This window comes from Heterocephalus glaber, unplaced genomic scaffold, assembly GCF_053883595.1.
Source record: "Heterocephalus glaber isolate CG9 unplaced genomic scaffold, H.glaber_assembly_v1.0 deba00001498, whole genome shotgun sequence".
Classification (NCBI taxonomy): Eukaryota; Metazoa; Chordata; class Mammalia; order Rodentia; family Bathyergidae; genus Heterocephalus; species Heterocephalus glaber.
The window spans coordinates 5,761,929-5,785,938 of NW_028258321.1; the positions used below are offsets into that span (position 1 = coordinate 5,761,929).

General features: G+C 59.4%; 1 protein-coding gene across 3 annotated transcripts; it reads right to left on the reverse strand.

Moving 5' to 3' along the window:
* Positions 1-8,522: 8,522 nt before the first annotated feature.
* Positions 8,523-20,625, reverse strand: Trim8 (tripartite motif containing 8). 3 transcript variants are annotated; one of them, XM_087185857.1, is made up of 7 exons: positions 16,792-18,354; positions 13,707-13,775; positions 11,486-11,581; positions 11,063-11,296; positions 10,376-10,407; positions 10,140-10,255; positions 8,523-9,821 (listed from the first exon to the last, which is right to left on the reverse strand). In XM_087185857.1, the coding sequence occupies exons 3-7, from the start codon at positions 11,576-11,578 to the stop codon at positions 9,214-9,216; spliced, it is 1,083 nt and encodes a 360-aa protein (XP_087041983.1). In that variant the 5' UTR covers positions 11,579-11,581; positions 13,707-13,775; positions 16,792-18,354; the 3' UTR covers positions 8,523-9,213. The 3 variants fall into 3 exon arrangements, with proteins under 3 accessions (XP_087041983.1, XP_004866507.2, XP_021101218.2); XM_004866450.4 differs by lacking the exons at positions 13,707-13,775; positions 16,792-18,354 and adding an exon at positions 18,503-20,625; XM_021245559.2 differs by lacking the exons at positions 13,707-13,775; positions 16,792-18,354 and adding an exon at positions 18,365-20,625.
* Between the last annotated feature and the right edge of the window lie 3,385 nt (positions 20,626-24,010).

The following is a 24,010-nucleotide window of genomic DNA, read 5'->3' on the forward strand; positions in this document are numbered from 1 at the left end:
TGGAGGCAAGGGGTAGCAAGCCGGGGTACCCCTCTGCGTGCCCCAGCCCTCCCCGGCCGGCGGCTCCTTTTGCCTGGCCTCCCTGGGCCCAGTGCCACACACCCTTCCCCTTGCTGGCGCCCTCTCCCTTGGTTACCATGGAAACAAGGGTGTCCTTGATGTGGGCCCTGCTGGGAACGTGTGCGGACACAGCTGACTCTGCCCACGTGGAGAAGTCAGCAGCCCGGGCCGGTCTAGTCCCACCCACCCACCCTGGGTCGCTGCTGTGCACTCCTCTTTCATTCCCTTGTAGACCAAAGTGGCAGCTATGTTTGTGCCATCCTGTCCCCACCCTCACTGTTGGCCGCTCCTCACCCACCGAAGCCCCAAGGGCAATGCCAGGGCCCCCTCGCTGGGACTGTCCTAGAGTCCCCGGCACAGTGTGCTTCGATTTCTGTCTTTTCCTTCCTTTTATTTTTAGCTCTGCACTCCGTGTGGTTCCAGGGTTCAGTCTGAGCCAGCGAAAGGTTCTTTTTTTATAGTCCCTTTTGAAAGTGATAATCAAAGGAAGGGACGTGGTGTTTGGTCATGTGGAAAACTCAGTGTATAATTTAGACGTCTGTCAAACATGCAACAAATAAAATGTAGCTGAGATGAAGGCCTCCTGGATGTGTTCTGTTCTTTCCAGAAGTCCCAAGAAGGCGCGGAGCTCTGCAGGCCGGAGGCTGCTCTTCCTCAGGACCAGCTGGGGGTTGTGACACACACACTGCCAGCAGCAGGACGACACCAGCCTTTATTTGGTGCCTGCCCGCATCACTTCACAGCTGAGGAAGCAGGCATTCGCCTCAGTTAACAAACCTGCCAAGATCACCAAGTCATAAATGCAGATGGAGCTAGAAGTCTAGCTCAGCTGCCACCTCTGCAGGTCAAAGGCTATGAATGTGCTAGGCTCTGTGGTGCACACCTCAGTCCCAGCACTCGAGAGGCTGAGGCAGGAGGATCACCACCAGTTCAAGGCCAACCTGGGCTACATAGTGAGTTCCAAGCAAGCCTGAAGGACATAGTGACACCCTGTCTCAAAAATAAAAATAAAGGGCCAGGGATGGAGCTCAGTGGTAGAGCCCCCAGCATTTGATCCCCAGTGGCCACAGACATGGCTGTGAATGGCTCATCCCGCACAGCCTCAGCCTCGCAAGTCCTCCTGTGCTTGCCCTCCTCTGACCATCCCTGTCCCGAGTGTTGGGTGTGTCTGCGCCCACTGCAGCAGCACAAGCATGGATTCTGTAGCCTCCTTTGTACAACTCCAGCCTCAAAGAGGAAAATGGGAGGAGACATCACTGGGAGACTTAGGACTGGCTGGAGCTTTGCTGTTCCCCATACTGGTCCTGGGTGTTCTCCCTAGGAGGTTTACCAGAAGTCACAGGACAGGGAGGGGGCAGAGCAGCAGGGCCTGGGGCTCCACTGCACTTAAAGGACAGGGGCAGGGCACTGGAGAGAGACTGCTGATAAATTACAGGACCTTCAGTTCCACCTGAATAGTTTACAATTTAAACATTCCCCTTGCAATATTTGGGACACCATTTTAATTTAATTTTATTTATTTTTTGGAGACAGGGTATTTATATTTTTGAGACAGCTATGTAGTTCAGGCTGTCCTTGAACTCGCTATGAAGTCCAAGGTGACTTCTAATGAATTTATGGCAATTGTCCTGCCTCAGCCTCCCAAGTGCTGGGATTATAGGCATGTGGCACCACACCTGGCTGGGATATCATTTTAATACTCAAAACTCATTGTTTATCTGAAATTCACGTTTAACTGGCCATCCTGGTTTTGGTTTTTGTTTCAGTGAATCTGGCACTCCCACCCAGGACTCAGTGAAGGGGCAATGCAGTGTGGTACAGTTAAAACACTGATTCTCTGGGGCCAGAGAGACCCAAGCTCACTCCTGGCTCATCCATAAATCAGCTCCGTGGCCCTGGGCAAGTTACTCTCTTGGTCTCCGAAATGGGACTGAAGAGGCAGGGAGAGCTGAGGAATGATGGAAATTGATTGCCTGGACCCAGGCAGTACCACATGCAGTGGGCCGCTCTGTGCGCTAGTTTCTGTGTCTGTAGTAAGCATCTCCTGGGCTTGTCCAGAGGCTAGAGAAGTGGTGCTAAGACACGTGGCTGCTAAGGTAGCCAGCAGGAATTCTGAAGGCCAGACCTCCCCAGGGCTTCGGGGCCTTTCGCCTCCTCTGTGACCCTGTGACTTTCAAAGCAATGAACAAGTTCCCCTCCTTTACTCTGTACTCTGCCCGCTGGCAGCCCCTTGGCCGGGGCTCAGCCACCAGCCCAGCCGCACCTCCTGAAATGGACTTGTGAGTGGGAACAGGTGTTTGTCAGAGCCTCCGATTGGCTCCAGGCAAAAATACAGCTTAGGGGCTGGCGATTTAGCTCAGTGGTTTCGTTGTTTGCTGCGCAAGCGCAAGGACCCAAGTTCGATCCCCAGTACCGCCCCCCCAACAAAACCACCACAGCTTAGCGCTCGGTCAGGCTGCATTTTAGGGCCCTGTCCCCCTCTGCAGCCCCCTTAACTGCAATCTGTTCTGTAATCTCCCTTTTCAACACTGCCGAACACCAGGCACCGGGAAGCCCCAGCCACCAGAGAGCAGGGAGGACAGGAGGCCAGGTGCTCCAGCTCCCCGCCCAGGATCCGGGCGCCAGCCCAGGATCAGGGCGCTCAGCGTGGGGGCGCGGGTCCAGAGCCAGCCGCCCACGCGCGCGGACCTGAAGCAGCCGGCAGCTGTCCCCCAAGGTGTTCCCTCAGGAAAGACCAGGTGCCCACCTGGGCCGGGACGTTCCACCCATCGTGTCCAACCCTTGCCAGGGCTTTAGTGACTGCCAGCACTACCATCTGCAGTCTGGAGATGGGGGGTTCATGGAAGCTGAGCACTCGGCCAAGATCACCCAGGAAGCATGAGACCGAGGTACAACTTGAGTCCAGGTCTGTGGCTAGGTCCCAAGATACCTTTTCCTCTTTTGGCTTCTAAGGCTCTGCTCTCAAAAAAAAAAGTAAGGGAATTCTACACAAAAGGACACAGAGAGGGCCAGGAATTTAGCTCAGTGGCACCACACCTGCCTCGAAATTGCAAAGTCCTGAGTTCACTATTCCGTATCGCAAAAAAAAAAAAGGGTGCAGAGAGGTCAGAGAGGTTTCTTTCTTTTTCTTTTCTTTTTCTTTTTGGTACCAGGGATAGAACTGGGGAACTTGCACTTTCAAGGCAGGCAGCAAAACCACTGAGCTAAATCCCCAGCTACAGAGGTTTCTTAGTGTGAGCAGCAGTGTCACAGGGACAAAAGGCCTTTGAAGAAATGAAGTATTAATAACAGAACTGCTGAGAGCAATAGGGGGCTTTGCTGGGACACCTGAAACCCCAGGTTCAGGGCAGGGCAAACTGCTACCCCTTTAGCATTGGCTGAGCAGATCCTTTGGGCCTGCCAGGTGCCCTTTACTGTCCCTTCTCCCACATGAGGAAACTGAGGCTTGGAGAGGCTGAGACACTTGCCAAGAAGTACACAGCTAGGAAGTGGCTTGACTGAGGTCCTCGGCTCCCTGCTTGACGTCCCTTTTCCCCAGGATGAAGTCCTGGCCAGAGAGGGCCTGCAAACGCAGGGGCAGCCAGGGAACGGGCTTCAGGGCGCGGTAAGCGAGAATCACCTCACTTTACCTCTCACTCTGTTTGGGTCTGCAGGATGCTTCTCCTCCGTCCTGCGGTCTGCTGCTGCTCTGGGGGCCCCTTCCACAGAAGGAAGAGGGTGGGGTGGGGAGTCTGTGGCTGGGGGCTCCTGGCCCCTGTCCTTCCCGGAGTGTGGGAGCCCCATCCAGGTCTCCCAGGGGAGTCGAATGCATGGTCCTAAGGCTGCAGAGGCCTGTCAGCCCACAGGACACCCCACAGCAGGAGCTGGGTGTGGCACAGGCCGGGGCCCCTGTGTTGGGCACAAGCTGCACAGCCTGGGTGGTGTCCAGCCTGACCCTGCAGCTGTTCCCAGCCCCACACAGATACCTGCTCTTGCAGGCTGGAGCACAGCAGCCTCCCTTCCCCAGTCTTCTCTGCTCCAGGAGGTCAGGAGGAACAGAGTCAGTTGGCGTAGGCCCCGGCCCCCTCAGGCTGTGATCTAGGGCTTTGGAACAGGAACAGAGCTTGTAGAGTTCCTGTCTGGACACCACAGACGGCTTTTGGAAAGAAATGGCTGAGAAGCTTTGGTTGGCTAGCAACAGCACACACTGAGGCCGGCGAAGTCTCCCTCCTGTCACCCTGCACCTGTGCCGGGCGGGCGGGCGGGCAGGACTCAGCCTGGATTCACCACGTCTCACTCCAGATCTGGCCAGCCTGTGGCAGAGGGCAGAGGGGACACTGGGGGTGGTTCTGTGGTGCAGGTAGTGAGGAGCAATCCTTCCATCCCACCCCACCCTGCAGCTGCTGCTGGTGCCTGTGCCTGAGGTCGAATGGGCATGAGGAAATGCATCTTCGGCTGAGACCTGAGCGCCTGCTGCCTCTGCCTGCAAGTTTTGCTCCAAATATCCCCAGGTCTTGCCTGTGACATTCGCAAGGTTTCTGCTGAATGTCACCTTCCCCTGCCATCTCCCTACAGAGAAACTTCCTTGCCCCACCCTGCTTTACTTTCCTTCATGGCACTCACAGCAGTGCATGCTCACTGTCTGTCCTCTGTCTCTCCCCACCCATGAGAGGACATTGAGCTCTGAGAGGGCAGGCTGTGCTGTGCTGCACTGCGCTGCGTTGTGCTGCTCAGCCACTGTTCTGACACTGGAGCAGTGTCGGGCCCTGGGAGGATCTCAGGAAATGCCGCATGGATGGATGGATGGATGGATGGACACTGCACTAGACTTCAACAAACCAAAAACACTTTAGATTTTGTGTCCCTCAGGGATTCGCAGCCTACACCCTGGTTGGATGTGTAAGCTTGCAGCCTGATGCATAAACCATGAGGAGTTACAATGCCAGGGAGAGAGACAGCAGGCGCGGGAGTGTGCCGGGCCTAAGGAGCCCGAACCTGCCAGAACTCCTGGGGCCCAAACTGGACGTGGCACCGTGCCATCCTATCACTCCCCTCAGTCCCTTCTGGAGAGAAGGGTGGGTGACATGGAGGAGGGAGACTTTGAGGCTACACAGAAGGCCCCAGTGCAGAGTCCCTGGGGTATGGGACTCCTGGGTTGCTGGAGGACTGACCCTAAGGGTTTGGGGCAGCTGGTGAGTCTCTCTAGGCCATGAGGCACTGTCTGGCTCTGTGCCCTCTGCCCAGTGCCCGGCAGCAGGCACACACATGGACAGCATCTGATAACAAGATCCAACCCACACCCAGGCAGCCAGGATGTCCAGATGTCCATTGACTTTTTTTCCAGGTTGACCAGAAGTCTGCACAATCCTTATCACTCAGTTCTCAGATTCTACTTCTGACCTGTAATTTTGAGATAGTTTCTGAGCTATTACCTTGAATGCTAATGTCCCCTTTCGGGTTTTTTTGGGTTTTTTTTTTTGGTACCGGGGATCGAACTGAGCCAAACCCCTGGCCCTCTAACGTTCCCTTTCTACAAGCTGCATACCATCACACATACTCCCCCCATTTTGCCTCAGTGTAAATAATGAAGAATACCCTATGGCCCAGAGCAGAAAGACCCAATTACTAGAGATCTAGTGCAGCAAGCAGAAGCCATAAATATCCCAGTCTGCAGCAGTTGTGAAAAATTAACCACACAGCAATTAAAGAAAACTGGCCTCCCATGGAGGAAACATGCAAAGACCCTCAGTGCGGAACTCAGGAGTCTGAGGAAGTCCCTCGCAGGCCCTTGCATCCTTAATGCCAGGGAGTGGGTGTATGATTCCCTCACATCATGGAGAACAGGGCAGGGGCCCGAGCTCTGGCCACCAGGTTTCTTCTTGCTCTTAGAAAGGACTCGGGCTGTGGGAGGGCTGCCTTGGAACGGTAAGCTGGCTGTCACTGGAGAAAGCGCCCCGACTGAATGCATCCTGCCCTGGAGGGAAGAAAGGCTGAAGGTACAATGTTGGGGAGAGGAAGAAGCTAAAGGGAAGCCCCGTTTTTAGGGACGGCACCTCCCTGGTCTGGGACTCTCCTCAGGCCTCTGCTCCTACCTCAGGTAGCACAGAGATTCTGAAATATTGGCCCTGAAGGATTTGAGCCTCAGGCCCTTGGCCCAGCATTTCTGCACAGGGTAGAGGGTAGGAGGGATCTGAGAGCGCCCCAAGTTTCCTTCTTCGCCCCTGAACTCAAAGAACCAGGAGTCAGGAGTTGGACCCCAGGGTCGGGAGATCAGTTTCTAAAGCACTTTTCGGAAGACAGCTCCAAATCGACACGAGGGAGCCTCTGTCCTGTCCGAGTGTCCGGGGACCCAGGGGGACAGGCGGCCGGGCTGGAGGGCGGTGCCGCCCCGGGCCCCCAGTCCCTTCTCGCCAGGCGCCCAGCTGTTCCCCAGCTGCTTCTCGACTGACAGCTCCAGGCTCAGCCTCCTCGAACTTGCATCTGGGCACGGGGTGGGGACCCGGTGGGCACCGGGCCTGCCTGGAAGGGGAGGTGGGCGGCGGGGAGGGGACATTCTGGCGGGGGAGGCCGGGAGCAGCCCCAGCTCCTTCAGGGCACAGCCTCCTCTGCCCGGCTCTTCTGGGAGGTGGGCGACAGCTGCTCCGACAAAGCCGGGGACAGCTGGGTGGCTGGGACAGCTGGAGGGGTGAGCGCCCCCTGCTTCCCTGGGTCCCAGCCCACGGGGCGCCTGCAGCTGCGCGCTGCGCCTCACTGTGAAGGCGGCCGAGCCCCGCCTCGATGGTGGCTCCCCTCAGGCGGTGAACGAGGCCCCTCCAGTTAGCCAGAGCAAAACTAGGCCAAGTGGGTAAGAAGCTGGGCAGCTTCCTGTCCCAGCTCCCAGCTCCTGGCATGGTCAGTGTCCCAGGGCCCAGGACAAGCTGGAGGACAGCGAGACGGGCCGAGGTGCGAAGCCTGTCTGTCGCCCAGCACTCAGCCTCCCGCGGCAGGGCCACCATGTCCCAGATCCGCCCCTCCTTTCACCCCAAACAGGAGCGGGGTGAAGGAGAGGCAGCCCGGTCCTCCCGCTCCTGACTCCAGCTCCCTGCCGACTGGGGAAGGGACGAATGTTGTGTGGGCCCGTCCTGCCCAGGGCCTGGCCAGCAGAGGGGGCGGCACCCAGGAGGACCTGCACTGGTGTGAGCTGGCCGGCGCCAAGCCTGACCATCTGCCCACCTGGTCCTCTTCCTGAGGGGGGCTAGGCCTCACTGGGCCTTAGGCCAGTGGCAAGGGACTCAAACCACAAGGCTCCCGCCTTGGTCCAGATCTCCAATTCCACCCAGACAAGAGGAAAGAGTCGCCTATAACGGTTGTGTCTTCAAATCAAACAAACAAAAAAAGGTTGTGTCTTACATATGGGAGGAGCACATGGGCTCACACAAATTATCAGGCTGGGCCTTTGGCACATGTTTGTATTCCCTACACTCTGGGAGGCTGAGGCAGGATTGCAAGTTTGAGCCCAGCCTGAACAACTCAGCAAGCTCCTGTCTCAAAATAGAAAAGGGACGGGGATATAGCTCAGTGGGAAAGCCCTGCCTGGGTTCAATCCCGAGTGCTGCCAAAACCTACACAACTACATCAGGCTACCAAGTGGAGGGCAGGCCCTCTGCAAAGAGCTCGTGTCTCCCAGGGGCCTGTCCAGGTGACACACGGCAGGCAGGACCCTGCAAGCCCCTCACAGCAACACTTCTCAAATCCCAGACCCTCCAGGAGTTAGGAATGCAAGGTCCTGGGGTCTCGGTTTCCCACAGGAGCCAAGAGCCAGGAGTCTCGTCATGCTTGAGTTCCTGAAAAGCTGCCAAGGCAGGTAGGGTCTTCATCTGTACCCCTCTACCTCTCCCAAGAAGTGTGGGAACGGGCAGCCCCTGCCCCTATGGGGGCCCAGCAGCTGTCCCTCGTGGCTGGCAACACAGCATGTGCTCGATAACTATTTGTGGGCTGAAGGAGGTAAACTCTGCAAGACTTGTAGAAAAGCGTCTCTCCCTCATCTGTCCCAGCTAACAGCACACTGCTAGGTGTAGCACGGGGCTGGGCCTGGCGGACCTGTAGCAAATATTCGTCAAATGAACCCGAGGTCAAGAGCAGAGGTAGCCAGTCAGTACTTGAGGCCTGGTATCCTCTAGACCCAGGAGGGCAGAAGGGAGGAAAGGGAGGGCTTGTCCTTAGATGCCCTCCTCACAAAAGAGCTTGAATCCCCTGGGGTGGCATGTGCTGGGAGAAGAGGTGAGGCGGGGCGCAGGGAGCAGGACTGCACCCTTGTATTTATTAGGAGGTTGGATTTCAGTGTGCTCCAGACATTACAGAATAAATACCTGCGCCTTGAGAACAGGAAGTCCACGATCATCCAAAGTGCTCACTACAGGAAGGTGCTGCGTCAGACGCCAGGCAGGCAGGCAGGCACCCAACTTGGGCAGCCCTTCCTCCTCCACAGACCTCAACAAGGGCTGTGCCAGTTTTTATTTCATTATTTCCTTTATTTCTTTATTATTATTAATATTATTATTATTTGCTTTTGCTGTGGTCACTATCATTGGCAAAGTTCCTTTTCCCCTTTCCTGGACACGAGGTTCCTGTCTGTAGATTCCACTTTGAGGCTGAAGGTGCCGAAAGCTGCTTGAGAAGTGGCCTTTGACCTCCGTCTGGGAAGACGGCGAGAAGGGAGAGAAATCATTCTTGGTTTTAAAAAAATTTAAAAAAAAGTCCCACAATCTATAGATCATTCCTTAATCAGTGATCAAAACGCCCAAAAGAAAAACAGGAGGGAGAAGCAGGCCAGCAGGCACCGGGCCCTCCTCCAGGGGAGTGAGAGGGTGCCCAAGGCTTCAGGGCAAACCAAGGTTCCTTCCAGCCCCAGGGGTGAGGGGGAAGGAGTGGAAGGAAAGGGGAGACAGCGAGAGGGGAGCCCTCACATTCCCCCAGACCCAGGGCCACCCAGGCCAGCTCCCGCTGCCACCTCCGTGTTCATAACAACAAAAGAAATAGTCAAAAACAGAGGCCCCAACAAAATCCAGAAGGCAAAGCTCTGGGGAGTGGTGTGAGGAAGCGGGAGAGGAGGTGGAAGGGCAGGTCTCTGGGTGCCCAATTCCCAAGCCACCGGGGCAGGGGAGGGTCCCCAGCACCCGCCGCCTCGGCGTGGCGTTAGCTTGTCACGTAGTGTTTGGTGGACGGCTGCCCATACACCCTGTAGAAATCCTGGTGGCCGGGCTGCTGGGAGGCGTCGAGCCAGTCTCTGACGGCCAGGCCAGGAAGGGACTGGGGCACGGAGGGCGCGGGCGGCAGTGAGTGGGAGTAGTCCTGGGAGGGCACTGTCCAGGGGAAGTGGCCGGAGCGGGGGTAGGGCTGGTGGCCGCCGTGGTTGGCCACGGAAGAGCAGTAACAGTTGTCCACGGAGCAGACGAGAATCTTGCGGCCGCCGTACTGGGGGAGCATGGGCTGCTGGGTGGTAGAGCCGTTGGGGTACTGCGACGGGGGGAACACGGGACTCGAGTGCACTGGCTGGGCGCCACCTGGCAGGGCCACCAAGTGCTGCGTCGAGCTGCAGGGCCCCAAGGGCTGCCCGGGCTGCCCCTCGCCGCTGGCTGTGCCCGCTGCCCCGTACTGGCTGCCCACAGGGCCCGAAGACGTCTCCAGGAAACTGGCCTCGGGAAAGGCTGTCGAGTGCTTGCGCTTCTCCGCCCCAGAGCCGCTCACACCACAGGGGTACAGGGGGACGCTCTGCAGGAAGGGCACCGGTGTGCTGAAGGGGCCTGTGGAGAGGGTGAGGGGCGTCGTCAAAGCTCCCGGCCCAGGGAACCAGGGCCCTCTCCTGGGGACCGCCCACGTCCACGTCCACGTCCACGTCCCCCGAACCGGCATGTGACAGGCTGCTCCACGCTCCTGCCCCATTAGGAGGCGGAGGCTGTGGCTCCCCTTTCCAGCTAGACACTGAGGCTTGGGGCAACGGCCCTTGCCCAAGGTCCCAGGGACAGGAGAGGCTAGACTGGGACATGAGGGCCAGTGGCGAGGCCACCCTGCCTGCTGCCCAGGGCTCGGGCACTCACCCCTTCCCAGGGACCTGGCCTCACCTTCCAGCATCTTCCGCAGCTGCTTCTCCTTCTTGGCCACCTCGTTCAGGAAGAGCTTGGAATTCAGGTGGCCGATCTTAGGGGGAGAGAGGCTGCTGCCCGTGCAGCTCTGGGTCCTGGGGACAGTGGGCGGGGCGTTGGCTGTGAGGAGATGTCACCAGCGCGCCCGCCCCCCACGGGCCTGGCTCCCATCCCACGGCCCCCTGGGTGTTTACTGGGGCCAGGGCACCACTCACCTGTCCATCAGGATCTTCACGGACTTGGTGTTCTGCGGGGGAGAGAAAAGGGTCAGGCAGTGGGACAGGGAAGACAGAAGCCACCCACCCTCCATGTCCCCAGGCACAGTGACATCCGGCAAGGGAGGGGAAGGGCCACCACTTCTGGAAACCAGCATAGTGATTTTTTGAGCACCTGCTGTGTGACCTATGCCACTGTAACTGCTCCACATCTATTATTCCATCCGTGCAGCTACACAGAAGCTGGGTGCCATAGGCTCCTCTCCTTTTACCTGAAGTTGCTGGGGCAGATATGTTGTGAAACTTGAAATGCTTTGGATTTTAGAAGGGTCAGTGTTACACATCACCCCAGCAGGATACTGCAATGGAACCCATCAACACTTCCGCAGAAAATGTTTGACTTTTCATGTCAATGAGACACAGACAGCCCATAATCCACCCTCCATCAGCTCTGGCCAGTTCCTGCTGTTAAATGAGTTGCCCAAATTTGTTTCTGCTGGTTTTCAGAGATTTAAGAAATCTTGAATGTCAGATAAAGGAGGGCGACCTGCATTGTCAGCCCCCTTTACAGGGGGATTAAGGTGCAGGGGCATCTGTGACTCGCCCAGTGGGAGCAGGAGAGGATGGGCTTGAGAGCGCAGTGCATTGGGGAGGCCAGCAGAGTGGCCTGGGGGCCCCACCACCCACCTTCATGAAGCTGACGTCCTCTGTCTTATCAAAGAGCAGCTGCAAGGAGCCGAGCAACTTCTTGGCCTCCTGCATGCGCTCCCCGAGCTGCAGTGCCTGCGCCGCGTTCTCGCTGCAGAACTTGGCCTGGGCCTTGTCCAGGACCTCCACTGTCTGCCGGAGGTCCTCATCTAGCAGCTGGTGCAGCTTCTCGTACTGCAGCCGAACCTCCTCCTTCAGCTGGCTCACCTTCTCCTGCAGGCGGGCGGGTGGGCGGGGCCAGGAGTGAGTGGAATGGCTCGGGTCCCCTGGTCCCAGGCGGGGTCTGGCCCATCAGCCCCGCAAGGGTGGGGTCAGCAGGTGGCACACAGCCCCCCACAGACCCTTCCTAAGGAGCTGGCTGGAGGCCCTGCAGCCCTGCCCCTGGGCTCAGGCCCTCATTACCTCCACCAGGCGCTTATCGGACTCCAGCTTGTAGAGCTGGTCCTCGATGTCCTGCTCTCGCTCCTCCAGCCGGTCCTGCTGCTTCATCAGCATCTTCTGCAGAGGCAGGAGGGGCAGGGGTGTCAGGGCAGCTGCCAACCCCCACCAAGAGGGGCTGAGCGCCCCGCACAACTGATTCACCCAGAGGCCGTTTAACTCAGCCCACCCCCTGACCCCATGCAAGCTCAGGGGCTGCTGACAGCTGTTGTCCAGCCCATTCCCAGCAAATTCAGACTCCGAGCTTTCTGAGGTCAGGCTTGGGCAGGCTGCTGTTCTAAGCCCCTTTCCTGCACAGACTTTCTAATCATCCCAGCAACACTGTGCAGCAGGCTCTAGTATAATCATTTCACAAAAGAGGAAACTGAGGCCCAGAGGGGCTAAGCAACGTGTACAAAGTCAACAGCCAATAAATGGCCCAAACCCAGGTGCTTTGGCAGCAGGGCCTGTTCTATCTGTGCCAGGCTGCCCAGTACCATCTTAGAGGGCAGGACCCTGAGAGGCAGAGGGTCTAATCATCTTCCCAGGTAACACAGGCCCTTGGGCTCAGTCCAAAAATGTCACCTTGTGCCTGCCCCGAGGCTGAGTATGAGGCCTCTGGAGTCCTTCCGAGCTCCCTCAGTGGGATGCAAGCAGAAAGAAGATCTCCTCCCCTAAAGCCTGAGCCAGTCTCCTGGAAGGTGTCAGATCAAGCTATTCTTCTTAGCTCTTTTTTTTTTTTGTGGTACCGGGGATCGAACTCACGACCTTGTGTTTGCCAGACAGGTGCTGGCACCACTAAGCTACATCCCTGACCCTCTTAGCTCTTAATCTCCTGTCCCCCCAAGAACCCTCACTTACCAGACGGCCCAGCCCCACAGCCCCATCCTTCCTGACCTTCGGCTTCACCTGCACACCCTTCCAACAGGTTCTCTCCCTTGCTCAAGAACCCTCAATAACTCCCTGCTTTCAAGTACTTTAGGGCCGAGGATTTAGCTCAGTGGTTCTAACGCCTGCCTTGAAAGTGTAAGGACCCGAGTTCGATCCCCGGGTACCACAGAAAAAAAAGGTACTTTAGGGTGGCCCCGAAGGCTCTTTTGCACTTGACTCTTCCAGCCAGACAGGCTGACCCCCGGCCCCAGCGCCCTGTGGATGTCTTTCTGCCTGCATGGAGCTCCTCCTCTCTTCCCGGCCACCCCTGGGAAACTCTCCAGGACCCCGTCCTGATCTGTGCCGGCCCTGCCTGCTCCAGGCATGCCACAGGCTGTCACCTTCTGCCCTCCTTCTCTAGCTGTGCTGTCCACTAGGGCAGCCGCTAGTCACAAGCCGCTGTGTAAGCCCAAGTTAATTAAAAGTGAGTTGGGCTTCAACACCAGCCTTGCCCCAGTCCTGACTGCCCCGTAGCTCTGTGTGGTGGGCATGGGACATCGTGGTGCTGCTACTCCAGGAAGGTTTTTTTTTTGGTACCGGGGATCGAACTCAGGACCTTGGGCCTGTGGGGCAGGCGGCGGGATCACTGAGCTACATCCCTGGCCTCTGCCTGCCCACACTGCACTGCAGTGGGAGCCTCCCCAGGGCACCAGGCCTCTCCGAGCGCAGGCAGGGCTGCTCCCCCGCAGCAAAGCCAGGGCCGCTGCCTGCCCTGCTCACTCACCCCAGCAGAGGGCTGTCCTGCTCCCCTGGGGGCCTCGGACCCTGTTCCCAGACTCACCCAGCCGCCTTCCCGCCTTCCCAAGCACAAGCTGCCAACAGCCCCTTCCTCAGGCCCAAACCCATTCTACATACAGGACGGGACGGGATGCCACCAAGACTTTAGCCAGGCCCCACCTCCCGAAGGCTGCTGCGCCAGCAACGAAGATCTGGGGAAACCCTGCCCTCACCCCCAGCAGCTCTGCCTCTCAGGGCCGCACACCGCACCCCAAGACAGACACCTGGGTCACCGCTCAGACTTCAGGCCTCGGCCCCACCCGCACCCAGAACAACCCTCCTCAAACTTTTTTTGGAGACAGGGCCTCATGGTGCGGTCCAGACTGGCCTTGCACTCACTGTGCAGCCTGGCTGGCTTCCAGCTCACAGCGATCCTCCCACCTCAGCCTCCTGGGTGCGGGAGAACAGGCGTGCAGCACCCCACCCAGGTGCACGCAAACACCTGCCTGCTCGAGGACAAGCACCCCAGACTCCTCAGTGTCCCGGCTGCTCCACTCACCTCGCGCCTTGGGCTTCCAGCCCGAAGCTTCTCAATGACCACTCGATGCCCGGGCTGAGACCCTGAGGGCTGCACAGAGGGGCCGGGTGCCCAGGCGGCTCTCACCCTGTGGACCAGTGGCAGCCTCTCCCCCTCTTCCACTGACCTCTGGGCAGAGGCAGGGCTGGAACTCAGCCCCTTCCTTCCTCCCGGGCAGCCACTGCTCCTGCCCTCAGGTGGACCCTCAGGGTCACAGGGGCCCCTGAGGGGCCTCACAAAGACAGTGGCCACACCTCTAGCGGGTGGCTGGGCTCATGTCACGGCTCCCACCTCTGAGGCCACGGAGCCCCCTCTGCCGTGGGCACTGGAGGGGGCAGGAAGCAAAGCTAGTGGCCAGGCGCCTTTCCCGGGCAGGCCAGGTGACCTGAGCCCTGAGGACCTGGAGGTGCTGCAGCCTCTGGCAGCCAGGAAAGGGAAGCGCTGCCCTTTCTCTAGCCATGCACCAGGCTGGCTGGCGGTGGCACCAATGCAGGGCGGCCTCCAGGAGCCAGAGGCAAGGCCCATCCGCTCCCCAGCCAGCACCCTCCTTTCCAAACAAGCCCCACCTACTTCCCCAGGCATCCTATTTAGACCTGGGAAAAGCCCACAGCTGAGGGGCCAGATTCCCAGGTGGGGCCTGCCGACCCCTCCCTGCCCCTGAGGGCCTCAGGCCTCCTGGGGTCTGCTCCTGGGCCTGGGAGACACCGCATCTGGGAGCCTGTCAGGCCAGGCCCTGATGGGATTTTTGCTGTCAGACTGGACAGGGCAGGCGGGTGAGGCATGGGGACTCTGGGCTGCATAGGTTAATTAATAATAATAATAATAATAATAATAATAATAATAAAGCCTGCGAGAAGGAAGGCCTGGAGGGATCAGGCTGAGGCAGTGGCAGTGGCAGCGGCGCCCGGATGGGGTAGGATGGGGCAGTGGGCAGGGGCTGGACCGAGAGCCTCTCCTGCCAGCTCTGCCCCCGCCCCGGGAGAGCTGCCACCCCCACGCCTGTCCCAGGAGTTTGTGGCCCACAACACTGTCCCTCTCTCTCCCTGCCTTGGGGTACCATGTGAACCCTGACAGGGGAGTCACAGAGGAGAGCAGAGGAAGCGGGCAGGAGGCAGGGCCCGAAGAGCAGCCCTCCCGGGCCTCCCAGCTGCAGAGTGGAATTAGCTTTTGCCATGCAGACAGCAGGCTCTGGGGCAGCAGAACAAAGAGGCACTCGAGAAAGCCCCCCTTTGTCTGGGCTTGAATGCCAGGGCAGCCTGGAGGAGGAAGGGTTCTCAGGGCCAGGGGCCGGCCGGGCTCAACTCAGGGCAGGGTCCTCACCACCGAGGTGCCAGAGCTGACACCCACCACAGGTAACTGCCTGCCCTAAGGGAAGCCCCATGTCCCCAGCACCCCGCCAGGAGAGAAAGTCACTTCCCCGAAGTTCCAGCACCCAAAACCTGGGCAGTGCGCTGTGGCAGTCACAGTCGACATCAGAAGCCCGAACTCCACTTCCCAGGCAGGCGCCTGGCACCGCTCACTCACACCCACAACCATGGAGCCCGGTCGGCCACACGCACTGTGCCTTTGCAGAGCTCCTTGTACGAGGTACAAACGTTTAGTCACTTGTGAGATACACGGCCCAGGCACGCTCGTCTCTCTCTCTCTCTCTCTCTCTCACACACACACACACACACACACGCACACACACACGCACGCACACACACACACACGCACACACACACGCACGCACGCACACACACACACATGCCCCTAGAGCTGCAGAAGGCACTGTCATCAACAGGGCAGTGTGACAGGCTCCCGCTGCTGCTGAGCAGGATGGGCGTGAGGGTGGTCCGGGGAAGGCCAAGCCAGGCCCCAAGCACAAACTCCAGCACGCACGTGCATGCATGTCTCCACACACCCCCCTGGCTGAGACTTTAGGAGTCCAAGTCGGTGGCGGCAGAGGAGCGATGAGTTTGCACCACCACTCCACACGCTGCAGAGCGGGGCCACAGCTGCAGCCCCCGCAGAGGCAGGGACTCGGGACTCCCTCGGGTGCCCTCACGCCATGAAGCTGCCCCAGCAGAGAGATCTCGGGGCAGAGAGCACCTCTCCAAGCCCACACCCGGGCGATGCTGGGAATGCGGTCCTGGCAACGTTCCCATCCCGCCTGAGACTGAACCACCTCACGCTGGCATGCACCCCTGCAAGGCAACCCCACTCTGGCCTTGGCCTGGGTCCTTTCCATGTAGCAAGAGACCACAGTGCTCCCAGCCCCCGAAGCCCCACTCAGAACTCCCGACCCTGGGGACAAGAAAGGCCTGTCTGTCCAGGCCTGTCAGGCCTCTGCCTACCTGATGTCCCCATCTTGGGCTCTAGGTCCCCTCAGCCCCATGGGGGAAAAACACACAGAGAGCAGTTTTAGGGCCTGTCAGGGCGGAGGGCAGTGCCTTAACCTGCCTGCCCTCCTTCTGGGCCAAAGGCTTAAGTGCACAGTTGTAGGGTGGGCCCACCAGGAAGGGATCCAGCTCACCACAGCCCAGGCAGAGGAGGGAAACTGAGGCCAACTTTAGGGCCTGCGCCTGTCTCTGCTTCTACACTCTGGTGTCCTGGAGAAGCCCACCGCCCTCACCCAGGTACCAGCAAGGCCCCCTGAGGCAGACTCCCTCTAGCAAAGGACCAGGGGCCTGGGCTAAGGTCCTCCCCTTGCCCGGCCCCAAGAGAGGGCTGGGCTCCCCTACTCAGGCTCCTCAGGCTCAGTTCTCCCCCAAGGGCAGCCCCTGCTTCTCCACATCAGCAGCCCAAACACACTGGAGGGGCACTGGGCACCCTGGGGGGCCCCTGAGAGGACAGAGAGCAGAGGGGTCGAGGCCTGGTCAAGGGTGGGACCCGGGAGGCCACTGCCGGGCACAGGGGTGAGCAGATAGAACTGCACATCTGGCCCTGATGCAACCCACTACTTCTGAGCCCGCCCACACCAGGCACAAGCGCTCAACACGCGCACACGCGCACACACACACACACGCACACACGCACGCACACGATGAAGTTGCTGACAAAGTTCAGTGGCTGTTTCCATCCGGACCTGCAGTCAATAGCAGGGGCCTGCCGGCCGGAAGCCCAAGACATCTGTTCGAGGAAGTGCCACCCTACTGCCCAACGCCACGGCAGGAGCCAAGTCCATCTGAGGGCAAATGGAGACACAGCCGCTGGGCCTCCACCACTCAGAGCCCCCTGCGAGCAGCTGTGTCCGTCCTCTCTGGCTCCTTTCAGCCACCTCCCTGACTCCGCTCACTTCCACTGCCAGTCCTGGGGCAGAACTTCGTGGACAGCCCTCCGCCCGGCCCCCTCCTCCGTCCCTGCCCCTGCCATCTTTATTAATAGCAGCAGCTTCCCAACACCCGGGAGCGCCAGGGGAGGACACAGGGAGGGGCAGCTCCTCCCTCGCTCTCCCCCGCACTTCCTCAAAGAAACCAGAGGGGCGTCCTGGCACAAAACCCCAGCGCCGGCCCATCAACTGCAACTTAATTATACAGCAAATTTTATTTGTTGGCCCTGCCCACAGCCCTTGGTGGCCCTCAGCCTTTTGTTGGTTGTGGCTGTGTTTTTTAATTGCTAAACAGTGACTCACTCTAAAGGAAACGGCCTCTATCTAACTCTATGGAGCCCTGCTCCGAGCTTCCCCAGACTCAGGCTTCCCGCTGGCCTCCCAGCCTCCAGGGTCCTCCACCCAGAAGCACTGCGTTCTTCCTAATCCAGCCTTGGCCCCGAGTCACACCCAGGCGCTGCGACGGGCTGGGGAGAGGGCTCACTGGGCCTAAGGCCAACCCCTTCCTTCTGGTGTGACTCAACCCTGAGCGCCGGGGACCGGGGAGGGACCTGGAAGAGCCGTCCACCAGAAGGGCCGGAAGTGCGACCTCGCCCAGCTCCCAGCCGCCGGTGGCCCGAGGGGAAGGCGGTTTTGACATTGGCTGCGCTGCAGGGTGTACACAAAGGGAGGGGTGCGGCTCCGGCGGCACCGGCCGCAGCCCAGGGGAGCCAGCTGCCTGGAACCGGACTTGGAGGCAGCTCCACCTTAAACCCACTGGGCTCTTCCTCCCTCTCCCACCTCCCTCCCCAAATGTGGGCCGGGCCGGGGTGGACTGGGAGCGGACTCCGGGTGAGGACAGACTCCTAGGTTTGTTCGCCAGGCACCAAGGTTTGTTCGCCAGGCACCGGGGAGTGGGCTACTGGGACTAATCCACACACTGGACTCACTGGCTGTCTGGGCCCGGGCCCACACGCAGAGGAAGCCGGGCTCTCCTCCTCGAAGCTTCCCCTGCCCCCCGTGTGCTTCTAGTGGAGCTTAATAGGAATATGGCTGCTTTTGTTTACTTCCTCATTTGTATGCCAGCACCATGGATCATGTCAGCCACAGCAGCCGCACCAGGCCACTCATTACATAAACAGCAGCTGGAGGAGCAGGGCCGGGGTCACTGCCTCGGTGACTTCCCTTAGGGCTCACAGAAACAGCGCTGGGGGAGGGAACTGAGCAAGGCAGGAGAGCGACACCCAAACTACCTCTGAGGACGTCCCTGCCCAGTCCCCTAAAGGACTCTCCTGAGGGACCCTATGGGGACAGGTGCTGGAACGGACCCAGATCCTTCCCAGGACCTTACCCCAAACTTCCAGAGAAGACTTAAGGGGGCGCCCAGCCCGATGTCCCGACGCCAGCCAGTCGGGATGGGTGTCCCCAGGGTCGGGGTCGGGGTCAAGCGGGCGCGCGCGCGCGCGAGGTGCGCGTGCGGGGTACTTGCCCGGATCTCGTTCCTCCGGATCTCCACGTCGCAGACCGAGTGTCCCTGGTGCGCGCCGCTGTAGTAGCAGCAGTACTGGCACACGGCCACCTGCTCGGCCTCGCAGTGGTAGAGGCGGTAGGCGTTGTGCTGCGGGCAGCTCCAGGCCCGCACGTCGTCCGCCTCCACCAGGAGGTGCCCGCGGGCGGTGGAGGGCTGCTGCAGGTGCGTCTGCACGTGGGACTGGCAGCAGGGCGCCTCGCAGCGCAAGCAGACCTTCTGCGCGGGCAGCGGGGGCCCGCGGCGGCAGAAGACGCAGTGCAGCGCCGCCGAGGGCTTCTCCACGTGCAGCGCGTTGAACTTCTCCACGATGTTGGTGAGCTTCAGGTTTTTCTCCAGCCCGGGCTTCTGATTGTAGGCCTGGTTGCACTCCGGGCAGCGCACGAGGCCGCTGTCCTTTGCCCACGCCTCGCCGATGCAGCCCCGGCAGAAGTTGTGCTTGCAGGGCAGCTGCACGGGCTCCACGAAGACGTGCAAGCAGATGGGGCAGATGAGCTCCTCCTCGAAGCAGTTCTTCCAGTTCTCCGCCATGGCGATCGTCGACAGGGGCCTGGCCCGGCCTCCCTCCGCGCGGAGCCGGACCCCACGGTGGGCCCGCGGAGCCCGGCGCCCCGGCCCGACGGCCGCTCAGTCACCGGTGCCCCGCGCGCGCCCGCCCCGCGGCGGAGGGGGCCTGGGTCCTGGCGCCGCCGGCTGTGCCTGCTCCTCGCGAGCGCCCCGTGGTCCGAGTTCCATATGAGGCCGCCCCCGTCGGCGCGGCTAGGGCAGAGGCGGCCCGCGGCCTGCGCTCGGCCCCGTGGCTGCCATCCGGGCGCGCACCTCTTCCCGGCCGGCCGGGGCCGCTAGACGCGGGCGCGGCGGGCGAAGCGACCCGGCAGTCCCCGGGCCGCGACGCGGGCGTCCCCCGACTGGCCGGCTGCGGGGCGCTGCGCGCGCGCCCGGGCGGTCATTCAGATGAAATTCCAGCCCCCGGCCCGAGACAGCAGCCCGCCTCTGCCTTCCTCCTCCTTTCACAAATAGAAACGGAAGAGGGAGGGCGAGAGTGGAAAAAAGGCCACTAGGAAGGGCGGGCGAGAGAAGCCCCGGGGTGCCCGGCCCCGCGCCGCCGCCTCCGCGCCCCCGGGCCCCGCGCGGGGCGCCCCCGCCGCTGAGAGACCGCGCTCCGTCCCCGGCCGAGCGGGCGCCGCGCCGCTCCGGGAGCAGGGATCCAGCCAAGTGGAGAGGAATTCCTCCAACTGCCGAGGCGCGGAGGCTCGGCGCCGGCCCGCCCCTCCCGCGCCCTCCCCCTCACCCTGCCCCTCCCCCACTCTTTTCTTCTCGGCCGCGGCTCCGGCCCGGGCGGCTCCGGGCTGCGGCCGGGCCCGGCCTGCGCGAGGCGGCCGCTGATTAGCGCCCAGCCATCTTGGGCGCCCGGGGCGGCGCGGGGCCGGGGTCCCTGCGTGTGCCGAGGGTCCTGCAGCCTTCTCTTTTTTCTGTGGGTTTTTTCCTTTTCCCAAGAGGAGGGCTGGCGGCCTCCAGCAAATTAGGAGGGAGAGGGGAGAAAATGCCAAGTCTTGATTTCTCTCCACCTCTGCTCCACCCACCCTGGTCCTTTCCAAAAAATAAAAACGGATGGGAACTGGACGGAGTCGCAGGCGCGAGCGCGCGGCCCGCTGCTGCCCGGCGGCGCGTCCGGGGCGGGTCCGCGCGTCCGCCGCAGCCGGGGGGGGCGGGGAGCGGCAGGGTCTCCGCGGCGCGGCGCTGGCTCAGAGCGGCGTCCTCGGGGCGGGAGACGAAGGCAGCGCCCGCCCAGCCCGAGCGCGCCGCGCCGCGCCTGCAGCCATCTTGCGCGCCGGGTATTTCGGAGCGATCTGCTGAAGGGAGCAGCTGCGTCTCGGGCCCCTTCCCCGCATCTCGGGGTCCCCGCCCCTCAATAATGATCTCGAGAATAAAAATGACCGGCAGGCCGGGTTCGCGCGGCTCCGGCTCTCCGCCCCCGGAAGGGCCGGGCGCGGGGCCCACGGGACACAATAGGCTCGGGCCGGGGCGGAGGCCGCGCGCGGGGAGTCGGTCTCCGGGCCGGGGCGGCCCCACCGCAGACGGGTCCCGCTACTCGCGGGGGCGGGGGCGGGGGCGGGGGCGGGGAGGAAGCGACTGGCAGGGCCTTTAATCTGCACCCGCGGGCCCGGCCCACCGGCGCTGGCGGGCGGGCGGGGCGCGCTGTCCGGAAGTGCCGTTCTGGCCGCGGGGCGCGGCTCCGCCCCCTTCCCTGTCGAGACAGGGCTCTGCGGCCGCCGGTGCGGATGGTCCGCAGCGAGGCTCCGCCTCTTCAGGGCGGGGCGACCCCCGAGAGCCTCACGTGACTCGCACTAATTTCGGTGCCTTAACCGGGGATGGGCGGGGTTTCCGCGCCCGGAGAAGGGCAGTGATGTCCCTTCCTGGTGGGACCGCTTCTCTCTGGGCCCTTCGCTCCTCGCTCTTTTCAGGGAGGGGAGGGAGGGTTCGTCAACCAGTCTGTTCATCTGTCCCAACGATTTCCGTGTTCTTAATACTTTCCCACACTTCTGACGCTTAAAACCACCGAGAAAGGGGGCCGGGGATTTAGCTCGGTGGTTCCGGCCACGCAAGCGCAAGGTCCCGAGTTCTATATCTGGTACCAAAAAACAAAACAAAACAAAAATCTACTGAGCAAAATAGACATTATCCCTCTTCTATTAATAAGGACACTGAGGCTTAGAGAATCGAGCCCATTCGTTTATAAATGCACAGCGCAACAAAAGACTTCCTGTGCCTGGCATTTTTCTAGGCCTTGGGGATTCTCTGGAAAACACAGGATCCAACCCAGCGCCTTGCATGTGCCAGGCAAGCATTCCACTGTGGAGCTACATCCCGGCCCTGCGTGCGAAAGTTAAATCGATTGTAAAACACATGTGGTCTAATTTCTGTGGTGAGAGTAGAGGCACACGTAAAGGCTGGCTGAAAGAGTGGCATGTGAGCGGAGACCTGAGTGCGTGCAAGGAGCCAGACAGGTGACGGCCGGAAGTGCGGAGCGAGCAGGGGTATGTGACAGAGGCCGCTGCGGAGGCCCGGGCTGGAGAGTTTGGACTTCAGGCCGCTCGCTCTGCTCGTGAGCAGCTGCTGGACTGGCTATGTGTTTTGGAAGTAGAACCAGTAGGACTTGCTGACAGACAAGATTCAGAGTAGCGGGGAGTCTACACAATAATAATAGAGGGGTGGGAATGGATCAAGATGTACGCGCCATGGATTTAGCTCACCGGCAAGCGCGAGGTCCTGAGTTCGATCTCTGGTACCAAAAAATAAAATAAAATAAAGAATGTAGTATATCCTTCTGAACTTCAGACATATATATGTATGTACTATATATATATCCCAAAATGTTTTAATTTTTCCTTTTTTTCTTGGCAGTACTAGAAATGAAATCCAGGGCCTTTCGCATGATAGCCAAGCATTCTACCACTAAGTTATGCCTCCAGCGCCCCTTTTTTCTCTAATACTGGGGACTGAACCCAAAGCCTTTGGACTGAGCCAGGTCTCCACCCACTCCACACCCGTAATTATTTTTTTTTTTTTTTTTGAGACAGGGTCTCACTCTGTAGTCCAGGCAAGTCTTGAGCTGAAAATCCTTTACCTTTAGGCTACCAAGTGCTAGGATTCACCTGGCTTCTCCCAAACCTTTTAAAAAATATTTATTTGGTGGTACAGGAGATTGAACACTGGGCCTCCTACATGCTAGGCAAGCACTCTACCACTGAGTTATAGGCCCTAGCCCACCTATTATTTATGTATTTATTTATTTATTGGTACCACGATCGAACTCAGGACCTTGTGCTTGCCAGGCAGGTGCGATGCCACTGAGCTAAATCCCTGGCCCTAGCTCACCTATTTTTATTTATTTTTAAAATATTATTTATTTATTTATTTTGGTACCAGGGATTGAACTTGGGACCTTGCACTTTCAAGGCAGGTGGTGGAACCACTGAGCTAAATCCCTGGCCAAACCCACCTATTTTTAAATTCTTAATATAGATCAATTTGTACAAAGATATGGATGTGTAACTTCTAACCAGTCAGTTTCTGGCACAGCAGTGCTTAGTCCTGAGCAGGACTGCATTCTCTCCTGGGGACCCCTCGGCTACCTGCAGACGGCTCCCCTGCAGGGACCTCGGACTAGAGCCCCTCCTGACTGCAGGCCCAGGGCCCCCCGCCAGACTTCTCACAGGCACCTTGAGTTCACTGTATTGGGAAGGACCTGGCTGTCCCGCCTCAGGTATTCCCCATCTCAGTTGCTGGACCGACCAGCCACTGAGTTATTACCAAGCCAGGCTTCAGCAACAACTGGATACCTCTCTATCCCTCCCCTGCATGCATTCACCAGTATCAGGTCCTGCAAAGAGAGCTTACTCTTAAATCTCTCAGCTTGCCCACTTGTCCACTAGTTGCTCACTACAACAAACATTGCAAATTTTGTGTGTCCGAAACATACTAATTTCTGTTCCCTCCTTACCCTCTCCCCTGCAGCCCTCTGCTTCACAGCGAGGATCCTAGAGCCAACCCTTTAGCAAATTCTAGGTCTCCCCACCCCCACCCTAGGGCTAGAGATCCAATCCAGGACTAGGCAAGCAGGCTGCACTGAGCTCCCCGCCCCTTAACATCTCCACTGCTGGTTTACTTCAGTAGCTAACTGGCTTCCCTGCTTCTGCCCTTTTACCTCTTAAGAGGAGTCAGTTCTCAGCATGGCAATCTTAAAAATATAAGGCACCAGCTAGTCATGGTGGGACAGGCCTGAAGTCCCAGCTACTCAGGCTGGGATGGGAGGATTGCTTGAGTGGTCTTTGAGACTAGCCTGGGTAACAGTGAGACAACATCTCAAAAATAAATGAATAGACTGGTACTGCAAAAAAAAAAAAAAAAGAACAGATGAATACATAAATCAGATCATGTCACTCCTTTGCTCAAACTCTTCCAATGGTAGCTGGGTTGGGTGCTGCACACCTGTAATCTTAGTGCTTGGGAGGCTGAGGCAGGAGGATCACCAGTAGTTTGAGGCCAGCCTGGGCTACACAGCCAGACCCTGTCTCAAAAATAAAACAAAACAAATCTTCTAGTGGTTTCCCAGAATAAAAGCTTCTCAGTGCCTACAGGGCCCCACACAACCGGGCCTCTCTGGCTGCTGGGTCTCACTCCTGACTTCTTTTCTGCACCAGCCACCGCCCGGCTTCCTGTTGTTACTCAGGTACACCTGGGGTGACCCTCTGTCTTTGCAGCTGCTCTTCACTTTGCCTGGCCTACTTTCCCCACATAGCTCTGTAGCTCACTTCCTCCTGCCTCTGAGATCCTTTCTTCGGATGTCACCATGCAGTCAGGCCTTCCCTGAGCCATTTAGAAATGTGCCTCCTCCTGTGCTTTCCCCACAGTGTGTGTCTCCATGTACTACCTATTAATTCAATATAAATATGCGTTTATGTTGGC

Coding starts and splice junctions, on each gene's coding strand:
- Trim8 (XM_021245559.2), bottom strand. CDS start 19,072: ATGGCGGAGAACTGGAAGAACTGCTTCGAGGAGGAGCTCATCTGCCCC. Junction 11,582..18,364: donor GTCTTCTCTGGAAGTTTGGG/GTAAGGTCCTGG, acceptor CTGCCTCTGCAG/AAGATGCTGATGAAGCAGCA. Junction 10,408..11,062: donor AGGACGTCAGCTTCATGAAG/GTGGGTGGTGGG, acceptor TCTCCCCCGCAG/AACACCAAGTCCGTGAAGAT.